The following is a 20,861-nucleotide window of genomic DNA, read 5'->3' as shown; positions in this document are numbered from 1 at the left end:
AAATGTATGAATTTAATGAGTGAATGAATGAGTGCATAACTACTACTGGATCTTAATCAGAATGAGCTTGTTGGCTGGAGAAAATCAAATAAACAAACAGGGTTGACAAGTACAGGGCTCCTTTCATTTGTAGGAGAAGAGCTTTTGTAAAATCCTGACCTTGGGGACATGCAGTGTCTCTTGCATCCTGCGACCTCACACCCTCTTTGGTTACACGCAACGGCACTCCCTAGTTATAGCAGAAGGCCTCGTGCATTATAATACCAACAACAGTGCAGGTCAATGTGAGCCTTTTGCATTTATTCATGTTGTGAGACACTGACCCATATGCATGTCTCTGTTCAGAAATTGTAGGTATACCTTGCTTCAAATGTATTTGTTCTTTCCTTTAGAGGGAAATATATTAAGTTGCCTGATGGCTCAAACTCCTGGCATATTGCAGCATTACAGAAAATACAGATGTGCTGCAGTAATTTAATCTAGAGGTGATGGAGGCTTGGGGACTCTGATGCAGCTCCGATCACAGGGAGCAGATCTTAGGCTTTACCCCACAGCAGGTGGGAAAGGTCTCCCCAGGCCTCAGCTAGCCGGTATTTCTGTTTCTGGAACTAATAGAACGTCAGGAACCTTCTGATACAATGAGTATCAAGGAAGAGGGATGTGCATTTCCTCCTCCAGACCAAAAGAACTCAAGTGGCTTTTCTGAGCTCTGTGGACATTGTTTTGCTTTAGTTTTGCCTTATCCCTATGATAGGAGGATACTAATGCTATAATCTACCACAGATGGCTGTTTTTATTACTAAACTGAAGAGTATGGTGCATGAATGTTGGCCAGTAATAACAGTAATAGTAATCTCAGTGAAGTCCTGTGCATCTCCACTTAAGGAGAACATCATGTCCCATTCCCTTAAGATTTCCTGTTTTCCCTAGGCCTTTCCCATAGACTTAAAAATGCATTTTCAAAACAGCCCTGAAAGATAGATGGAAAGTTATGTTCCCAGTTAATTGAGGCTGAGGGATATAAAATTACTTCCCCAAAGTCAACATCGCTGGTAACTCTTCTGAGTCCTCCTTTGTAATGGCTCAGTTGCTGCAAAGCAAAGGGAACCTTTTCTCCACTCTGCTGCCACTCTATGGGCCTGGGAGATGCCAGTAACATAGCCTGAGGTGTCAAGACTCAAGGTTGGCTGAAATGTTTCATGGGGAGGGACAGAGGTCTGCTGAAGGGTCCTCCTGAGTGCTGCAAATTAACCCTCTCTTGCCCTTTCATTATTGCGAGGGAGGATCTGTTTCTATCCATCTTTTTACGCCATTACATACTTACACTACTTCCAAAGTTAGAAAGGTGAGAAGAAGCAGCGAAATGTGTACTAAAAGCAGGTTCAGGGAATGGGAAATAACAAAAGAGGAAGGATTTGATTCTCTCTGGGGTCCTGCTTTCAGCCTTCCTGTAGATCTTAGGAAGTGCCTGTGAGTCTCTGGGTCTCACCTGCCTTATGTAGAGTGGGCACAATCACTGTCTCTTCTGTACCTGCATCAATGGACATGAGAAATCAATGCACTAGCACAGCCTCAGATGCTCCAAAATCTGTCTCCAAGTTCCGCCAGTCTAAAGGAGTATTATTTTTCTCAGAAGCATGTGGGAGTTTACTTCAGAGAAGCACTCATACTTTACAGGGAAAGTGACTTAACCAATATAATAAGGTAAATAATAAGTTTTGTCAAGCCCTTATCTCATACTTAGCTGGGACAGCTAAATGCCTCTAGTGCTTCTTCTCATTTTGTCATCTAGTGCTTCATCTCATTTATTCGACAATACCATGAGGTAAGGGCTCAGTGGAAGATCCTTAACTCATCTCCACTGAAGAACACATCCAATAAGCAAGGATTCCTCCATTCCCTCTGGCAAAGGAGTGTTCACTGCCCACTGAATGTGGAGTCTCCAGCTACCAGCTTACTTTCTAGTACCGTTTAGCATTGCTGATCGCACCAGTTAAACTGTGTGCTCAGTTTCATCAAGCTTATTATAGCATATCTTTACCTATAATTAACAAATACAGTTTAATTAATTATTCCATAAAGCAGTGAAATATGAGTGCAGGAAGGAGTGTTTCTGTAAAAAATAATAAGTTGTGTATTTTGGAACAGTAGCCTTAGAGCAAATTGCCTTAAGAAGAGCTGTCAAATAAAATGTTGGCAAGACAACTAAAAAATGGGGGAAAAGATAAAAAATAGGAAAGAAATTCTGCACTCTGATTAGTTTACACATATCTTTTAAGTTTACCCCACACTATAAAAGAAAAAAAAAGATAAAAGTGTGTGGCAATGTCTGTGATTTATGCCAGGAAGGCAATGTAGGGTTTTCAGACAGCGGGCATGTCCTTATAGAAAAGGCCTTTGCCCCCTATCCAAAAATTGTCCAATAAATGCATGTTTGTATGTGATAAACTAAAGTGTTCCTAGTTTATACATGCCTTGATGGTGCTGTGTAAGAGCATGCCCATTTTTACCCCCCTTTAACAGATGACAGTGAGGACCAGGGGATCATGATCTTAACCAATGACGAAGAGACCCAGAATTAATAATTTATATTATTTTTTTAATCCTGTTGTCTGCTTCTGTCTTTCGAATGTTTTGAGTATACTTTTAGGCACCTTTTCTTGGCCCCAGTGGCTTTCTCATTACAATCAGGCTGCAGTGCCTACAGCTGACACTGGTATTTAGACGGCTCTGATTTTTTCAAGCCAGGCTAAGGCCAGTGTCCCTGGCTTTTCTCCTGGGAGTGATGGCTTTTCTGTTAAGGCATCCTTTCCTGTAGGAGGAGGAGCTCAGTGACTTTCCTCACAAACTCAGATAAACGTCATGATAGAGATAAGCCATCAGATACTTAGAATTTGATGCTGTTTGCATTTCCTTCTGGCTTGTTGTTTGGGGCTGACGCTTCTTAGTCCACAGGTGCAAAGATGGAAAAAAGTGTCAGGAATATGTGAGAAGGATGGAAGCCTTCTTTCTGGAGAAACTCATATAACACTCCCATCATCCAGCAAAACAACCCAGGTGTGTGTATATGCGAGGGTGTGTGCACGTGGGTGCATGCACCGGGCTGAGTAATTATAACCCTTATAGAGGCTTATTGTGGTGGAGTGCAGCCTTCTGGGATCTGGAGAGAGAGAGGTCTCTTATGTGAGCTCTGGATTTTGACAAATGGCATATTTTGGGATGTGGGGTTTATTTCTGCTGAATATCTGGCTTGATTAGCGTGGAGAAGCACATGCAAAGCAGACTGAAGCCCCACCCACCCAAGCCTCCCCAGTGCTGTACAATCAGGAAGTGCATTCTCACTCCCATTGTGGCTTTGGAGGGAAGTGTGCTTTACATATGCAAATGCAAGCCCCAAGTTTCACTTAATAATTATCAGCTGGAGATTCTATTGATGAGCAGCTGAAGCTACTCATCAGTAGAGAAACTGTGAATTAACCATTTGTAGTTCATCCTGGAGACTGCTGCCTCAGACCAGCCTCTGAATCCACTGACGGTTGCAGAAAAAGATTTCTGATTCCCCCTGTGTGTCACTTCTCCTGTCTGACCTGAGCCTGGCAGCTGAGACCTCCTGACCCCTTTTATTATCATGTGTGTATCTCTTCCCTGCTCCCACCTCCTTTCTGTTTTGTAGGCTACAGAAGGCAGAATAGATCCCTCTCTATTGGCAGTAGCAGGATTGCTTACAGCTCTAGAAATAATGGCCTCATGCACTCTCTGCAGTAGCTCTCCTGCTCAGGCAGCTGCCAGTGTCCTTTTGAAAGGACACAGGACAACCCAGGCAGGGTAGCTAGGGTGTTCAGATTAAGATGTCAGGAAATTGCCTTCTTGCTGATTCTTCTTTCCTTTCTTCTGCATCCATGCTTGCCCTCTGAGTGTAATAATAGTATACTTGGGCTGCTTTATCAGCCTCGCTTGTTCTTGCTGTGCCTTGGTAGAGTTCAGCAGACTGTTAAAAATGGTATGATTTGGATTCTCTTGTTATTCATCTTTCTGCACCAAGTTCCTTACTTTCCTGAATCTTGTTGAAACGAGGCTGCTGCTTCTCTTTCCTGCAAGTGGCATCTTGCAAGAGGGTATCCCCAGCTTGTTGTATAGAAGTACAACCTTTATTTCCTGGAAAGAGATATTTAGATGCAGAAAGTAAAATGAAAATCGAGGGTTTTTTTGGGAGTCAATTTGATCTTTGTTTTTCTAACTTTTTTTTGCAGTAAATCTTGCAAGTTACTTAAGCTTTTCTTAAGCCCAGTGAGCCTCTGTTTCTGCTGCTTTTTTTTTTTTCTTGAGACGGAGTCTCGCTCTGTTGCCCAGGCTGGAGTGCAGTGGCGCGATCTCGGCTCACTGCAAGCCCCACCTCCTAGATTCATGCCATTCTCCTGCCTTAGCCTCCCGAGTAGCTGGGACTACAGGTGCCCACCACCATGCCCGGCTAAGTTTTTGTATTTTTAGTAGAGATGAGGTTTCACCGTGTTAGCCAGGATGGTCTCCATCTCCTGACCTCGTGATCTGCCTGCCTCAGCCTCCCAAAGTGCTGGAATTACAGGTGTGAGCCACCGCGCCCAGCCCTGTTTCTGCTTCTTTAAAATGGGGACAATAAACCTGTTTCAGAGAACTGAAATAACTACACAAGATAATGTATGACATTCATCCAGCCAAAGTGACCGGTCAGTAAGGGAGCCCTAATCGTGATCCTCATTTGAAATCCGATTCTCATCACTGGACTGTTGCAATAGTTGCTTGTATTCACCGCATTCTTGATTTAGTATTCAAGATGTGTCTTTTGAGTGCTTACTATGTGCTTGGTTCCAGACCCTGGAGATACAGTTGTTGAAACAGATCCACAGAAGACTCTGCTACCATTGAACTTGTGTTCATGAGGTGGAGACAGGCAAATAAAAAGGAAACAGATAAGTTTATACTTGAGGAGAGTGTTATGATGTGTGGAGTGGAGAAGAATAAACCAGGGGACAGAGTGAAAGAAACACTGTGGCCTCAGGGTGGGCAGGGATGGGGTTTTAAAGGCTGGTTTACACATGCTGCTCTGAAGAATGGTATGATATTTAAGCAGATTCCTAATGAACAGGGTGAGAGGCAACAGCAAGTGTAGAGGCCCTGAGTGGGAGAGTGCTTGCTATGTATCCCAGGAGCATCTGCCAGGCCGGCATGGCTGGCGCCCAGGGATCAGAGGAGCATTTTGACGTCAGAAAGATAACTGTGGTTGAGACCTTATGTGTAAGTCACTGTAAGGTATTTGAGTTTTGTTTAAGTTTGATGGGAAGCCCTGGGAAGGCAGGTTCGAAGCCCTGGGTTTGAACAGGATAGACATGTGGTCTGATAACCAGTTTTTTTGTTGTTGTTGCTGTTGTTGTTTTTTTGAGATGGAGTCTCGCTCTGTCACCAGGCTGGAGTGCAGTGGCACAATCTTGGCTCACTGCAACCTCCGCCTCTCAGGTTCAAGCGTTTCTTCTGCCTCAGCCTCCCAAGTAGCTGAGACTACAGGCGCACGCCACCACACCTAGCTAATTTCTGTATTTTAGTAGAGATGGGGTTTCACCATGTTGGCCAGGATGGTCTTGATCTCTTGACCTTGTGATCCGCCCACCTTGGCCTCCCAAAGTGCTGGGATCACAGGCATGAGCCACCGTGCCCGGCCCTGATAACCATTTTTAAAGGCCATCTGGCTGTGAGTGACAAGTAGAATGAGTGAGGCAGAGTGGCCTGTTAGGTGGCTATTGAGTGAGTCCAGGTAAGAGGTCCCAGAACTGGGGTCATAGTGGTGGCGGTTGTGGGGGAGTGTTTGTATCCAGGGTATATTTTAAGATCAAACCAACATTGCAATACATTGCTAATGATGTGCATGTGGGACATGAGGGAAGAAATTCAGGAGTGAGTCCTAGATTTTTGGCCTGTGCAGTGGGGAACAAAAGTGATGACATTTGCTGAGAAAAGAAGCAGAAGGTTTTGGAGGTGGAAATCCAAGGCTGTGGTTTGGATGTGGGGACATGAAAGGACTCCTAAGTCATCATCTCCTTCCACAGTGTTGTGGCTGCGTAAGAATGGCCACTGTGTATACATTGTGCCAGGCACTGGGAAACACAGATGATTCAGCCTGGCTCCTGCCCTGAACAGGTGTTCAGTTGATGTGTTGAGACAACGGAGGTGGCATAAAGAGCTGTTACACATGGAGTGAGAGCCACTACCTTATCTACGTTGTGGAAGGTAGTAGGAAATCCGAGGATGGTGAAAGAAGAGAGGGAGCCAACTCACCCTGGGCAGATTGGAGAAGGGTTCCTAGAAGAGATTATTGAGCCAGGTGTTGGAGGGTCCATGGTAATTCACCAAATGACAAAACATGCGAAGGAAATAATACAACATTCTTAATGCTTATTCCAACTGCCAGCCCTGCATTCAGAAACTTGGCATAGGGCTTGTATACGTAGGGGCTCCTGAAATCCTTGTTGGTGAAGATCGTTGGTCCACTGAGGACTCTTCAGAGCCAGAAGATGGAAGTAGAAAGTGCCGTAGATTTCACCAGTGATTTCAGAAAGTTTAGCAAGGCTTGAATCAGGATCTCCTCTTGGCCGATCAGCCCCGTCATCCCCATTCTGACACTGTCTCTGAGATCAGTCCCTCAGGTGGGCCTCTGTCCTGCAAGGAGCTTTTCTTTTTGGGGTCAGAAATTGGGATCCTGTACTGGAGGCCTCACCATCATAGGCTTCCCCTTGGTCCTCTGTGCCCGTTACTGCTTCCTGCACTCAAGCCCATCCTTCCTCTCAACTTGCAGAGGAAAATCCCGACTTTGCCTTATAGTGGTATTGAGTTGAGGATTCTTAGTTTTATTCTTCTTACTTTTATAAGACTGCTGGAAGCACCTTATAAAAACTCTCCGGTGTAGGACTTGGAAGAAAATACCCGTCCGTCAAAAGTAGAGATGGTGGGTTTTGACCTTAATAAGTATTAGCACAATATTTTACCCAAACATCTATGTTGCTCTTGGTAACATGTTATCTTTGCCAAGTGCCCATCCCGATAAAGCGTTATTTCTGTCAAGCTGAACTCCTGATGAAATCTTCTATCCCCCTCTCTCCCTGATCTGTTTCGATAAAACCTCATTCCTCATTCTGATTTTCTCCTAAGGGATGGTTTGGATTTGTCAGGAAAGGGTGAAAAAAGAGGTGATTTTTTTTTTTCATTTTCCTCCTCTTATTTCTTTTTCTAATATAGATACTTGTGGGAATTGGAATATAACTTTAATGTAAGTCAAACTGATAAAGGGGGGTTGGACACTACTGTGAAGAAGGAAAAGAAGATAGGAAAAAGGAGGACAGTCACTTATAGGCAAAGGAATGTCCAGCCAGGCTTTTGCTTGTTTTCTCTTGTTTTTAATTTACAGTGGAGCTGAGGAAGATAACAGTGATTTAGGTGAAGGGGCAGTTTACAGCAGAGGGATGCCATTGAAGGAATCAATGACATTCACAAAAGTACTTGCTTCCATTTTTTTTTAGAATGGGTTAGAATATTCTGGATGGCAGCTACTCATGCCGTTGGATGGCTATGTTGCCATTGCTAACTTTAACAATACAGAGTCCCCTTTATCTTTGATAACTAGCTCTTTCTATTCCTCTTTTTACCAGCCCCATCATTTCTGTCTCTCATCTGGTTCCACTATCGCAGAGTGAACACTGCAGGCCAGAGTTGGACACTTCTCGTGAAGTGTGGCTTGCATAGCAGGCGGTCTCCATAGAAGGCTGGGCAAGGGGTGGGGAGTTTGGATGAAGGGCGGTGGTTTGTCTCAAAGCCAGTTGACTGTAGAGGAGATGGAGTATGTCAGAGGGCCCCAAGAATATGGTGCAAGTCAAGTCCATCCTCACTGATGCTGGAGCTCCCGAAAAGATGGGGCAGGGGCTTTCCTCCTGTGTTGATCTTGCTTACATGCAGTATAAGGGAAGAGAACTTTTGCTCAGGTTTGGCAGGTGCGCCATTTCAGGTGCAGTGGTCAGATAGGCAAACTGACTACTCTCCCTGACGCATAGCTTAAAGAACACTCTAGAACGCTCTCTGGACCAGGCTTATCCCACCTGTGGACAGCTTTGAATGTGGCCCAACACTTTTAAAACACTATGAGATTCTTTTCCTTTTTTTTTTTTTTTTTTTTGCTCCTAAGCTGTCCTTAGTGTTAGTGTATTTTATGTGTGGCCCAGGACAATTCTTCTTCCAGTGTGGCCCAGGGAAGCCAAAAGATTGGACACCCCTGCTCTAGACTTTTAGTCATGTTTTACATTCAGTTTTCTTCTTACAGTCCCAAGATATTCATGGAACAACTGTCTTCCAAATACAGAGAAGGATATCAAAGTCTGAGTGGGTTATCTGGTAGTCTCCCTCCCTCCCGAGGACAGCAGAACACCATAGTTCAATTCTGATGCAGTCCAATTAAAGACACACTCATGATGTAAGGTCATCATTCTGTTGGATCCTTTTTGATGAGGGTCCCTAACTCTTCTCTGTAGATCTGAATTTCACTTGGATATTTCACCCCTCAAGTGAAGCAGGAGGGGCACAGAAGCCCAAGGAGCAGGAATGAATGGGGTCAGGGCTTTGCTGATTTGTCTGGCGTCCTCAAATAGCTGCTGTTTGCCGTTGAAATCTTTCATCCTCTGTAACCCAAACCAGACATTATTGTCAGTGCTCCTCATTTAAAAAAAAAAAAAATCACAGAAATGCCAGGTGCAGAAGCTCACATCTGTAATCCCAGCACTTTGGGAGGCTGAGGCAGATGGATCACTTGAGGTCAGGAGTTCGAGAACAGGCTGGCCAACATGATGAAACCCCGTCTCTACTAAAAATACAAAAATTAGCCAAGCGTGGTGGTGTGCCTGTAATCCCAGCTACTTGGGAGGCTGAGGCAAGTGAATCGCTTGAACCTGGGAGGTGGAGGTTGCAGTGAGCCAAGATTGAGCCCCTGTACTCCAGCCTGGGCAACAGAGCGAGACCCTGGCTCAAAAAAAAAAAATCACAGAACCTTTTTTGGTAAATAAATATGGCCAACAAGAATGACAGCTTGAGGCTTACAGCAAGTATAGATTCACAAAGTGAGAAAAGGATAGTTTTCAACATACTTAGTATGATGAATGCAAAATAAAATTAAAAATCTTTGATAAAAAATCATCCCATGTGGGTCTTTTGATTTGAACAAGATTTTAGCTACAAAAAAAAATCAAACCTCATTAAAAATTTTTACTGTAAAATATGATTCTTCTCAGCACGTGTGATTCGCCTCACTCTTGGAACATTTTAGTGGGATTTTATAAGCGCTATGAATATTTCATATCAAATAACACATTTATTGCAAAGGTTTTAAAAAATTAAATCAGTGGAAAAAACACTTATGAAATCTTTCATCTTGAGTGCTGCTAAAGAGAAAATTAAGAAATTCTATAGTATTTCTGCATCTGATTTTATAGTAAATAGCCACATTGAGAACACTCAGTTGATGCTTTGCAAAGGATAAAATCGTTATGGTTGTTTAGCTTTTAGTTTTGATGAATCTACCAACAAAGGGGATTGTGTCCAACTATTGCATATGTATGAAATAGGACTCAAGAAACTGGGGAAGGAGAAAGGCTGCTTTCTCAGACTCAACCATTGGAGACCGTCACTAATGCTGGTGAGGTCCTTGAGGCTGTGTAAAAAGTGATTGAAGTTTAGGGGCTAACTGGGGGCAGAGGCTCTTCAAAGATGACTGGAATGTGAATTTACTGTGCTCTCACACACAAATCAATTGTCAGGATTTGCAGTGAATATCTATTCACCTTTTCTAGTATACACTGTTATCATTACCCTCCAATGATGGTTTTCTAAACCACCTGGTGATCTAAGAGAAGACCTTCACTCTGCTGTCAAGTCCTTCCATTTTTCTAGGAAACAGAGCACTAAATACATTATCTTTTTTGGCCTTGTTTGGTGACGATTCGAATGCTACTAACAAAGCCCTTTTGTCTATACTCAGACTCCTTGGGTATATGACGGGCCAGTTATAGAAGCAGGAAGACATGGTTGCCCCACCATGGTAACAGCAGTTCAAAGACCAACTGCCTCCAACTTTCAAAACTTAGCATATTTGGCAAACAAACACACACACACACACATACACACACACACACAACAAAATGTTTGAAGCTTTGAAATCATTGAACCTGAAGTTTCAAGAGACAAAAACTGGTATCATTGCTCGTTAGAACACACTTCAAGCATTTATAGTCTAAACCCAGGTATAGGTACAGAAAATTGATGCTAAAAATGTCTTCATTTTCTTGACTTAATGAAGCTCTTTAAGCTAACATTCTTGGAAATGATTTTATGGAAGACAAAAGTCAGATCTCATTCAGCCTATTATGGTGCAGTGAATCCAGGCCTCTTTCCCTGGCACTGTGGTTGCAAATTCTTTTTAGAAGCTAGTGAGGAACTCTCCATTTTTTTTTTTTTATAAACTGTTCTTCCATCTTTGTCAGAAGATCTGTCTCTAGGGCCTTTGCTGGAACTCAAGTTTGCTTTGGTTGCCAAAGATAACTTCCAGAAAATCACTTAGGGGAATTTTGGGGCAAAACATTCCCTGTGTACCTCATAAAAAGCGAGCAGCCTTTGTGTGTCATCATTGCCATTTTCCTTCCCACAGCAAATCTGATTCCATGCTTTTGAAACTTAAGAAAATGGCTCAGCCTGGACCTGTGTCTTGCTGTGACTTATAAACTGCCTAGAAAAGAAAAGCTGATGACACGTTGGCAGACTGAGCCCCCCTGTGGACATCTCATGATCAAAATTAACTTTTAAGATCAAACTGAGTTTTCTAAATTTTTCTAAAATGACTTTGGCTGCAATATTTAATTTACTTTGAAATATCAAATGATATTAGATATTTGGCATTGAATGAGGGTGTGAAATCTTTATGTTAATTAAAAGGAGGGCATTTTCTAACAAAAATTACAAATTGCTCAATGAATATAGTCTCATATGGAAAATGAAAAATTGAAACATATATTGGAATAAGGTGACCTGTGATTGGTCAAGAGAAGGGAGCCAGAAACCAGGGAAGCTGGATAGTCAGGCAGCTGGGCTAGAAGGGAACTGCTTTTGAAGGAGACTGTCTTCCAGGAAGCAGGGCGATGCCGAGGAGCAAAGCAGGCCCTATGCTTGGAGGAGCTACAATACCAGGAAATCATGTGGGTCTGGGTCACATGATGGGAGCTGCTGAAAGAGTACAGTAGAGGCTTGTGTAAGGGAAATGGAGTGCAGGGTCAGAGCAATACTATAATTAAGTGTGGCAATGCTAAGACTTCCTTTGCATCTAAGTTAGAGAGTCTGGGGAAATGCCTCAGCCAGCATTTCTCAGCCTTGATTACACATGAGAATCCCATGGGAGTGGCTGCTTTTAAAAATGCTGAAAACCCAAAGGAATATAAATCATTCTATTACAAAGATACATGCACACATATGTTTATTGCAGCACTATTCCCAATAGCAAAGACTGGAATCAACCCTGATGCCCATCAGTGATAGATCCGATAAAGAAAATGTGGTACATATACACCATGGAATGCTATGCAGCCATAAAAAGGAATGAGATAATGTCCTTTGCATGGACATGGATGAAGCTGGAAGCCATTATCCTCAGCAGAGTAACACAGGAACAGAAAACCAAATACCGCATGTTCTCACTCATAAGTGGAAGCTGAACAGTGAGCACATGGACACAAGGAGGGGAACAACACACACTGGGGCCTGTTGGGGAGTTGGTGGGGGAGGGAGAGCATCAGGAAGAGTAGCTAATGGATGCTGGGCTTAATACCTAGGTGATGGGTTGATCTGTGCAGCAAACCACTGTGGCACATGTTTACCTATGTAACAAACCTGCACGTCCTGCACATGTATCCCGGAACTTAAAATTAAATTAAAAATTTTTTTAAAATGCTGATAACTCAACCCCCATCTCCAGAGATGCTATATGAATTCATCTAGGTTGGGACCTGTGCACATTCATACTTTTAAGTTTCCCAAGTTTTTTAATGGCAGCCCAGATTGAGAACCACCGGCCTGAAGGACCAGGGAATGAAGCAGAAACAACAACCGCAACCACAAATTAGGCTGGACTTGTTCGGAGAGTGTTGAACAGGAGACATTCCGGTTTGGTGCGGAAAGAGCCATTTATCTGGAACCAGTGAACCTGGGTTCAAGACTCTCCCTCTGCCATTGTTGCTGGGATGACATGGAACTAGTTAAATCATGTGCCTGTTTCTCTCTCTCTTTTTTTTTTTTATTAGTCAAATGGAAATAGTGAGAACACCCACTTCATGACAGCCTTGCATAAATTAAAATGAGATGACGCAGACACAGCACCCAATGACATGTACTCAGGGGGAACTGACCAAGTGTTTGTTGAATTTGATGGATGACCTTGAAGTAGACAGAGTTGTTTTTGTGCATTATCAGACTGCAAACATGGTGGAAGTAGGATTGAAGAATGTTATCCATGGCACCTGCGGGTGAGCTGACAAGAACAGGGAGAAATTGGAGGCAGGGGGACTAGCCCAGGAGACCCACACAATGTTCTAGGACAGGATCCATAATCTATGGCCAAAAAGTATGCCTGATCTGGCCCTCTGCTTGTGTTTGGAAATAAAATTTGACTGGAACACAGCCACAGCCATTTGTTGTGTATTTCTGTGGCCGCTTTTATGCTACAATGGCAGTCGAGTGCTTGAAGCAGAGATAGCATAGCCTGCGAAGTAAAGCACATTGACTCTCTGGATGTTTACAGAAAAAGTTTGATGACCCCAGTTTTAGAATAAGATTAAGAGGCTTGGCTTCAGATGAGATGTTTGAAATCAAATGGGAAGAGCAAGTGCTTCAAACATCAGGAAGAAAGAATTGGCAGGCTTCAGCGACAGATTGTACGTAGGGAGATTTTGCCATATAAAGGTTAGGGATGTAGTGTCTTTATCACGGGCAGGATGATGCAACCGGACAGCTTTCCTGAAATCTGGCACTAAGTGCAAGAGTTTGCTTTCCTAGACTAGAGAGATCTGGGTTTGTCACCCCTGAAAGGGTCTGAGCCCCCTTCATGGGAGGCCCATTCAGACCCTGGCCCTGCCTGCATTAATAAGTCCCAGTCCTATTCATTTCAAAGTGGTGGATCCCACATGCAGTACCAGATGCCAGCACTCTGGAGAGATCCAGAGATACTCAGCACATTCAGATTGATTGAGATCATCACTTAGGACATTTTGGATGGTAAGTCCCTAATCTCTGTCAGTGCACTGCACGGAGGTTGATTTTCAATTTACCTTCTTTGTTCTGAATCTTAGATGTTTTGATTCTTAATTCAGAACATTCATCTCAAGTGGATTCAGAGATTCAGAGTCGATGATAAATTCATGTTTGTTGAGAAGTTTTGCAGAGAGGAGGATGATGTTGTCAGCTTAGTTTTTGAATAATGTCTTGTTTGACATTTTAAGCTGAAAGTGGGCTGAACCGCAGATCAACACACACACGTATTCCGTGATAGAACGATACATCATGTTCATACATAGACTGTGTCTATCTAAAGAGTAGAAACCTGGAAGGAAAGGTAATAGAGAAACAAAGGTAAAGGCACTTACATGCAAGGGATCCTATCCACTTCTGCCTTTATGTGCCCTGCCTGGAGCTTTAGTGGGCTTGGGCTGGGAGAACAGCAGAGAGTTTGAGTATTGATATGGTTTGGCTGTGTCCCCACCCAAATCTCATCTTGAATTATAGCTCCCATAATTCCCACGTGTTGTGGGAGGGATGCAGTGGGAGATAATTGAATCATGGGGATGGTTCCCTTATACTGTTCTCATGGTAGTGAATAAGTCTCACAAGATCCGATGGTTTTATAAGGGAAACCCCTTTCGCTTCACTCTCATTCTCTTTTTGCCTGCCACCATCGTAAGATGTGCCTTTGTTCTTCCCTCACCTTCCACCATAATTGTGAGGCCTCCTAAACCATGAGGAACTGTGAGTCCATTAAACCTCTTGTTTGTTATAAATTACCCGGTCTCGGCTATGTCTTTATCAGCAGCGTGAAAATTGACTAATACAAGTATCTACTCTGTGTAAGCCTGATATGAAGTAATATTTGTGTGTGTACACACACACACACACACACACACACACTCATACTCATGCTTATGCTCCCATGTCCCCCATTTTACATAAGACACTGAGTCACAGAAAAGTTAAGTATTTTGCCTAAGTTATTTATTAGTAAGTGGAAGAACCATAATTCAAGCTCAGCTCTTTCTTACTCCAAATCCCATGCTCTTACTAATCTACTTGATTTGTTTGCTTTTCTCAGTTCTCTCTCCCTCTTCCCCAGCATTTAATATTATAATGAGATGTCTTTTAAAATAACTGTCAGTTTATGATGTGCTAGGCATTTTACGCCATTTTTTAACAGAAAGTTCTAGGTGTTAGTTCTTCTTTTTCTCTCTTCCTCAAATGCTTGTTAAGTATAGGGAGCATGCCAGGACCTGGGGATGGAGACTAGAGATTGGGCGGTGCCCCTCAAGGTGTGATCTGCAGGCCGTTGTTCGTCCTTGTATTTGTCAGGGCTCTTTAGAGAAGCAGAACCAATAGAGTGTGCATATACAGCTATGTTTATTGTAAGGAATTGGCTTGCATGATTATGGAAGCTGACAAGTTCCAAGATCTGCAGGTTGAGTCAGCAAGCTGGAGACCCAGGAGAGCCGATGTGTAGTTCTAGTCTGAGTCTGAAAGCCTGAGAACCAGGAGATCTCATGGTGTAGTTCCAGTCCAAATTCCAGCAGGCTCGAGACCCAGGAAGATCTGATGATTCAGTTTGAGTTTGAAGGCAAGAAAAAGATGATGTCCCAATTCAATGGCTGTCAGGCAAGATGAGTTCTCTTGAATTTGGAGGATGGTCAGCATTTTTGTTCTATTCATGCTTTCAACTAATGGGAGGTAGCCAACCCACACCAGGGGAGGACACCTGCTTTACTCTGTCTCCAATTTAAATGTTAACCTCATCCAAAAACACCTTTAAAAAAAAACACCCAAAATGATGTTTGATCACATATTTGGGTACCACCTGGCCCAGTTGAGTTGACACATAAAATTAACATATCCTCAAACTGTTGCTGGTCTGCAACAAGATACATATGGAACTTGAGACTAAGCATTTTAGAAACATCTAGAGCAAATGGACTTTGTGGCCAGCATCAAGTGTATGATCAATAGTCTTGATTAACGTAGTGTAGACCAGTTTGTTTAATTCAAGTGATGAGTTACACATGGGCCAAGCTCTGTTTTACCTTTGAGTTTTAGGGGCAAATTTTTATCCAGGATGGATTGGGGGAGGGAGAAAAACTGGTTCTTCACCCAAGCTTCTTGTGCTTCCATGCCTCTCTTGCTGTCTTCACCACTGGTAGTTTGAGAAATACCAGTGTGGGCACAGTTGTTTACATAGCCATAAAATCGTATGTAATGGGCTTTATAACTACAACCTATACACAAAGGTTGAGGAGCGTTCCTGGGAGGGACGAGTGCCTGTAAAGCGTAACAGAGAAACGTAAGGAGGCTGGCTGTTCACTACCCTGACCCCCTCTCCTTCTGCTCCCAGAGAGTCAGGAGAAGCCTGAGCAAAGAGATCAGGAGCCAGAAAAAGGAATAGTCAGGAATAAAAGCAAGAGTCAGGATGAATAAAACAAGAATGAGCTGTGAATCTGGCAAGGCAGCAGGGCCCACTATTCACTCCGATCATGCGGTGTTGGAATCATCTGGACCACACAGCTACGGAGAGTTAGAGCTGAGAAGGGACTGGGAGCACATCTCCAGGGCCCCGCCTTTCAGAAGGCGAAACTGGCTTGAGGAAAAGGAAGGGGCTGGCTCAAGATAATGGACCTTTAAAACAAACAAACCGGAAACGACAATTCTGCCATTAATTGAGCACTTCCTCCATGCCAGGAGTTGGGCACAGCATGAACGTTGCTTTTTTCAACATTGGTTCCTCTGAGACCTGACATTAATTATTTAGTTGTGGCTTCACTGGTGACAAATCTATAGGGCTTTTAAAAGTGGGAAAACCCCTGCACGTCTTTGAGAGTTAAATTTGGTTAAAACCATTTGGGGTCTAAAGCAGGGGAGAAATGGACACAGGATGTCGATAGCATTTCTCTTAAGCCCACAAACAGACAATCATAGTTTACGTAAATGTTTAAAATATGGGACTTTCAGTAGAGGGGCTAGAGAATGTGACCTGGCCTCTTTGGTGAAGCCTGCCTGCCTGCTCCTCCATGTTCTTAAGGATGAACCATGACCCGACTAAGGATGAAGGCAGGAAGCTCAGCAGTGCCTCCCCTCGGAGTGTATCTCAAAGGAAGCCAAGGTCTGTTGACTGCTTATTCCCCTATACAACACACAGAACAACTCTGTGTTCTGAAAATACACCGTGCTTTACACCTTAAATTACATCATCAACTCATCTTACCCATGACATCACCTTCCTTCACTGAGAAAGGGTCACAGGAACTCACTGATGCCGAGCACCTCCCAATAAGGGACACAGTGCTCTGTATTTTGTTATCTTGCTTAAGCCTCCCATCACTCTTACTGGAACATTTTGTGTTCCCATTTCACGGAAGAGAAAATCGAAGCTCAGAGCATTGATGTAACTCCTCCAAAGACGAAACTCATAGGTCCCATTTGTTAATTTTCTAGAGACCCTGAGACCCTGTTGAGCTTCCTGCATTTCTGCCCGAATGCTCCAAAATCCTTTCCTGAGAAGGAAGACCCTCTCAGTCTCCAGAGCATCTTTACCTCTAACTTAGCACATAAATGCAGGAGCATAGCTGAGCTCAAAGTCCAGGAGACCTTGTTTACAGTCAAGCTGCAACATAGTAGGAACACGGTTTAAACTTTAGTCTCGGTTTCTGCATCAGTAATAGGGATAACTATTACTACTTCATTGTACTGATAGCAACCTAAGGCATTATCAGCATGAACCACCTAGCGTGGTGCAGATCCATGATAGACACTACAGAAGGTGTAATTCCCAAGGAAGCCAGAGGTTCATCTTTACCCACCCCTGCTCAAAGGGTCGATGTTGGTTGAGAAAACGCAATTATTAATAGCTGCCTATTCTTTTTCATTCTCAGTTGTACCAAACAGGGAGACAGGTTTCAAAAGCTTGGGTTGAAGCTTGTAATTGGCCAGTCGGTGACAATGCAACCCTAATCAACCTGTGATTTCACGTCCCCTACCGATTCTGTGTCGGCCTTTGATTTGTGGTCCCAGGCAGTGCAATTCATTGAGTCATATTTGTTACATTGATAGGAGAAGACCAGGCGCTTAGGCGTTTAACCCTGAGGTGATTAAGAGGGAAAAAAATGAGTCATATTTGTTAAGGTCCAAAGATACATCAGAAAGCCCTGGGCAGAGGCCGACACAAGCACAAGTGAGACCTGCAGGGTGTAATTCATCACATTCTTTGATCCTCAAGTTTGTGAGTCACAGAGACTCTCTGGGACAGTTTTGAAGCTCAGGGGTCTGGGCAGGAAGGAAAAACTTGAAGTATGGAAAAAGAGGAGCGTTTTTTTGACAGGCAGCTGAGAGAGGATGATTTTCTAGAGATACGCTTTTTTTGCTTGGTAACCCCTGAGGTGGCTGTAAATGTCTCTGGAGCCCAGGATTTCTGCAGAGTGGAAACAGAAATAAGTGATAGCTTTGGGTATGCCTTGTGCCACTGGGACTCCTGAACAGTAAGCATGCCTTGAGCACCTACTGTATACAAGGTGATATAAGTATCCTTGGGAGATGGGGTTTTTATACTAATAAGTGTTTTTTTTAATGTTAGCTCTCTGAATAGCCTATAATGAAAGTTTATTGAAGTGGAGAGTGTACAGGCCCAGATATCAGAGAGACCTGGGTGCGAATTCTGGCACCACCATTCTGGTGGCGTCACATTGAGAGACCTGCTTATCCTCTCTGTGCCTCAGTTTTTTGTGTTTTTGTTTTTGTTTTTGTTTTTTGTTTTAAGACAGAGTCTTGCTCTGTCGCCAGGCTGGAATGCAGTGATGCAATCTTGGCTCACTGCAACCCCTTCCTCCAGGGTTCAAGCAATTTCCCTGCCTCAGCCTCACGAGTAGCTGGGACTCTATACAGGTGCATGCCACCATGCCTGGCTAACTTTTTGTATTTTAGTAGAGACGGGGTTTCACCAGCTTGGCCAGGATGGTCTCGATCTCCTGACCTCATGATTTGCCCGCCTTGGCCTCCCAAAATGCTGGGATTACAGGCATGAGCCACCACACCCGGCTGTGCCTCAGTTTTTATTGCAGGGTTGTATGATTGTTACATGGAGTGTTGCTGGCGCTCACTTTAATGGTTAACCTTTTTTTGGGAAAACCGTGAGATGGGTCATGCTTCTACTTCTTTTTTCCTTGTTGCTTTTAATATTTTATTCTTGGCATGGAGCCATGCACCCACCCTTCCAGCATTTCTCAGACCTTGTGACATGTTACCACAAAGACAGGTAAGACCCGCCTTTGCCCACATTGAACTCCCACTCTTCATAGGCAACATTTAGTAAAGCTGTTTACCAAATACAGTATGGCAGATACATGTTTTCATAGCGCTGCATACAAATTATTTTGCAATATGTGGAAGGATATCTTGCCTGCAAATGGAGGAAGGTTTCCCCTGAGAGGTGATGCTTTTAAAACAGGATTTGAAAGATGTATAGGAGTTTGCATAGGAAAAGCTCAATAAACTTAGTCATTATTATTATCTTTTTTCTTTTCTTTCTTTTTTTTTTTTTGAGACGGAGTCTCACTCTGTGGCCCAGGCTGGAGTGCAGTGGTGCGATCTTGACTCACTTCAAGCTCCGCCTCCTGGATTCATGCCATTATCCTGCCTCAGCCTCCTGAGTAGCTGGGACTACAGGCGTGTGCCACCAAGCCCGGCTAATTTTTTTTTTTTTTTTTTTTTTTGTATTTTTGGTAGAGACGGGGTCTCACCGTGCTAGCCAGGATAATCTCGATCTCCTGACCTCGTGATCCGCCCGTCTTGGCCTCCCAAAGTGCTGGGATCACAGGCGTGAGCCACCGCGCCTGGCCTATTATTTTTTTCTTTTTACTCTTTCTCTTCCTCTTGCTCTCCTCCAATTCCTGGTACTCCTTCTCCCCTCCCTTGTCTTTCTCCGCAATCCCCCCACTTTGTATTCATAATTCTTTATTGTTAAGAAGCCTACCTAGAAACATGCCAAGTAGGGAGAGGAAGACAGTGCATTTAATTAGAAACAATTTTATTATGATTGCCTTCTCTAAAAGGCATATTAGCTTTTATCGCCATAATAAATTGTTCTGTTCTCAACTTTGTTCCCAGTTCAATCTGGATGCGTTTATTTGTAACTCACTTTCCATCTGTTTTCCTTAAACACGGGATTGTGCAAGGAGCCTCGCCATGTAGTAAGGGATGTCTGGGGAACTTGGAGGGGCTTGAGGCATGGTTCATCCAGGTTAACGCTTCCCTGGTGTTTCGCTCCCCAGATGGAAAGCCCGTGTCTCTGTCTCCGCTGGAGTCCCAGGCACACAGCCCCAGGTACACGGCCTCCAGCCAGCGGGAGCGCGAGAGCCTGGAGGTGCGCATGCGCGAGGTGGAGGCGGAGAACCGCGCCCTCCGCAGGCAGCTCAGCCTGGCCCAGGGCCGAGCCCCAGCCCATCGCCGAGGCAACCACTCCAAGACCTACTCCATGGAGGAGGGCACTGGAGACAGCGAGAACCTTCGGGCTGGCATCGTGGCAGGCAACAGCTCCGAGTGTGGGCAGCAGCCGGTCGTGGAGAAATGCGAGGTAAAGGGCACCTGGAGCCTGGGGAGGAAGTTGTCCAAAGTCCCGATTGCCCTCCCGCCTTGCAAATGCCTCCTGGAAACACAGCCAGATGCCAAGAGCTGGCATTCTTGATTCTAGCCCGGTCTGTAAGTCTGGCTTGCTCATTAACTTTGCTGAATGGCCTGAGAAGTCATTTAGCCTCTCTGAGCCTCCGTTTTCCCATCTGAAAATGGGGATAAGAAGGCGTAATCTACAGATATTAAGAGGAGCTCACTGATGGAACCTACCGCTTGTTTCTGTGTGGTTCATTTTGACATGCGCAGGGTTTCTACACCTAGTTGTCATCCTGTAGGCCCCTGTTTCTTAGACTACAGTGTGAATGGCCCACCTGGAGTTGTGGCCCAGTTGGGCAGTTCTCTTAGACCTCATTATCACTTCACTGTATAAACAGCCTCTCCGATTCAGAACCACAGACTTGTTCCTTATCTAAAGAAGTAATTTGAACTTTTATAGCTTAATAACACTTCTCCCCTTTTAGGGTATGCTTTCTTTCTTAGCAGCTCTTTGGAAATGTGGGATATGTATTGTCCTCTATTTCCTCAAATACCTGCATCCTCGCTTCTATGTGCAGTGAACACACATACACTCATTCCCCACTGTTTCCAGTTCTCATGGTGGAGATGAATTAGAGCATGCCTATTCATAGGAAGGCCTTTTGAGAGATGGGCAAGACTGAATTCATATTCCAGCTTTAGTGATTTATGCAGAGAGTACCCTTGATCCAGTTGCATAACTTCTGTGAACTCCAGGTGTCTCATCAGTAAACTTCAGGAAATAATACCTGCTTCATGGAGTATTTGTGAGAATTAAACAGGATGGCCATATAAAGGCTTGACTAGCACCTAGTACATAGTACATTTTCAAAATTATGGTTAGTTTTTACTATTCTTAGTTAAACATA

At 43.8% G+C, this 20,861-nt stretch overlaps 1 protein-coding gene across 3 annotated transcripts in view; it reads left to right on the top strand.

Annotated features, from left to right (window-relative positions):
• LARGE1 (LARGE xylosyl- and glucuronyltransferase 1) overlaps positions 1-20,861 on the top strand; it is a 657,275-nt gene that overhangs the window by 253,302 nt on the left and 383,112 nt on the right. For all 3 annotated transcript variants that reach the window (XM_054469723.2, XM_054469722.2, XM_054469721.2), the window contains exon 3: positions 19,620-19,921. In XM_054469723.2, coding sequence (XP_054325698.2) covers positions 19,620-19,921 — 302 coding nt within the window. The remainder of the gene's footprint in view (positions 1-19,619; positions 19,922-20,861) is intronic.

The sequence above is a fragment of the Pongo pygmaeus genome, chromosome 23 (assembly GCF_028885625.2).
Source record: "Pongo pygmaeus isolate AG05252 chromosome 23, NHGRI_mPonPyg2-v2.0_pri, whole genome shotgun sequence".
Lineage (NCBI taxonomy): Eukaryota > Metazoa > Chordata > Mammalia > Primates > Hominidae > Pongo > Pongo pygmaeus.
Note: the sequence above shows the minus strand (reverse complement) of the source record. Positions and strands in the feature narration are given on the sequence as shown.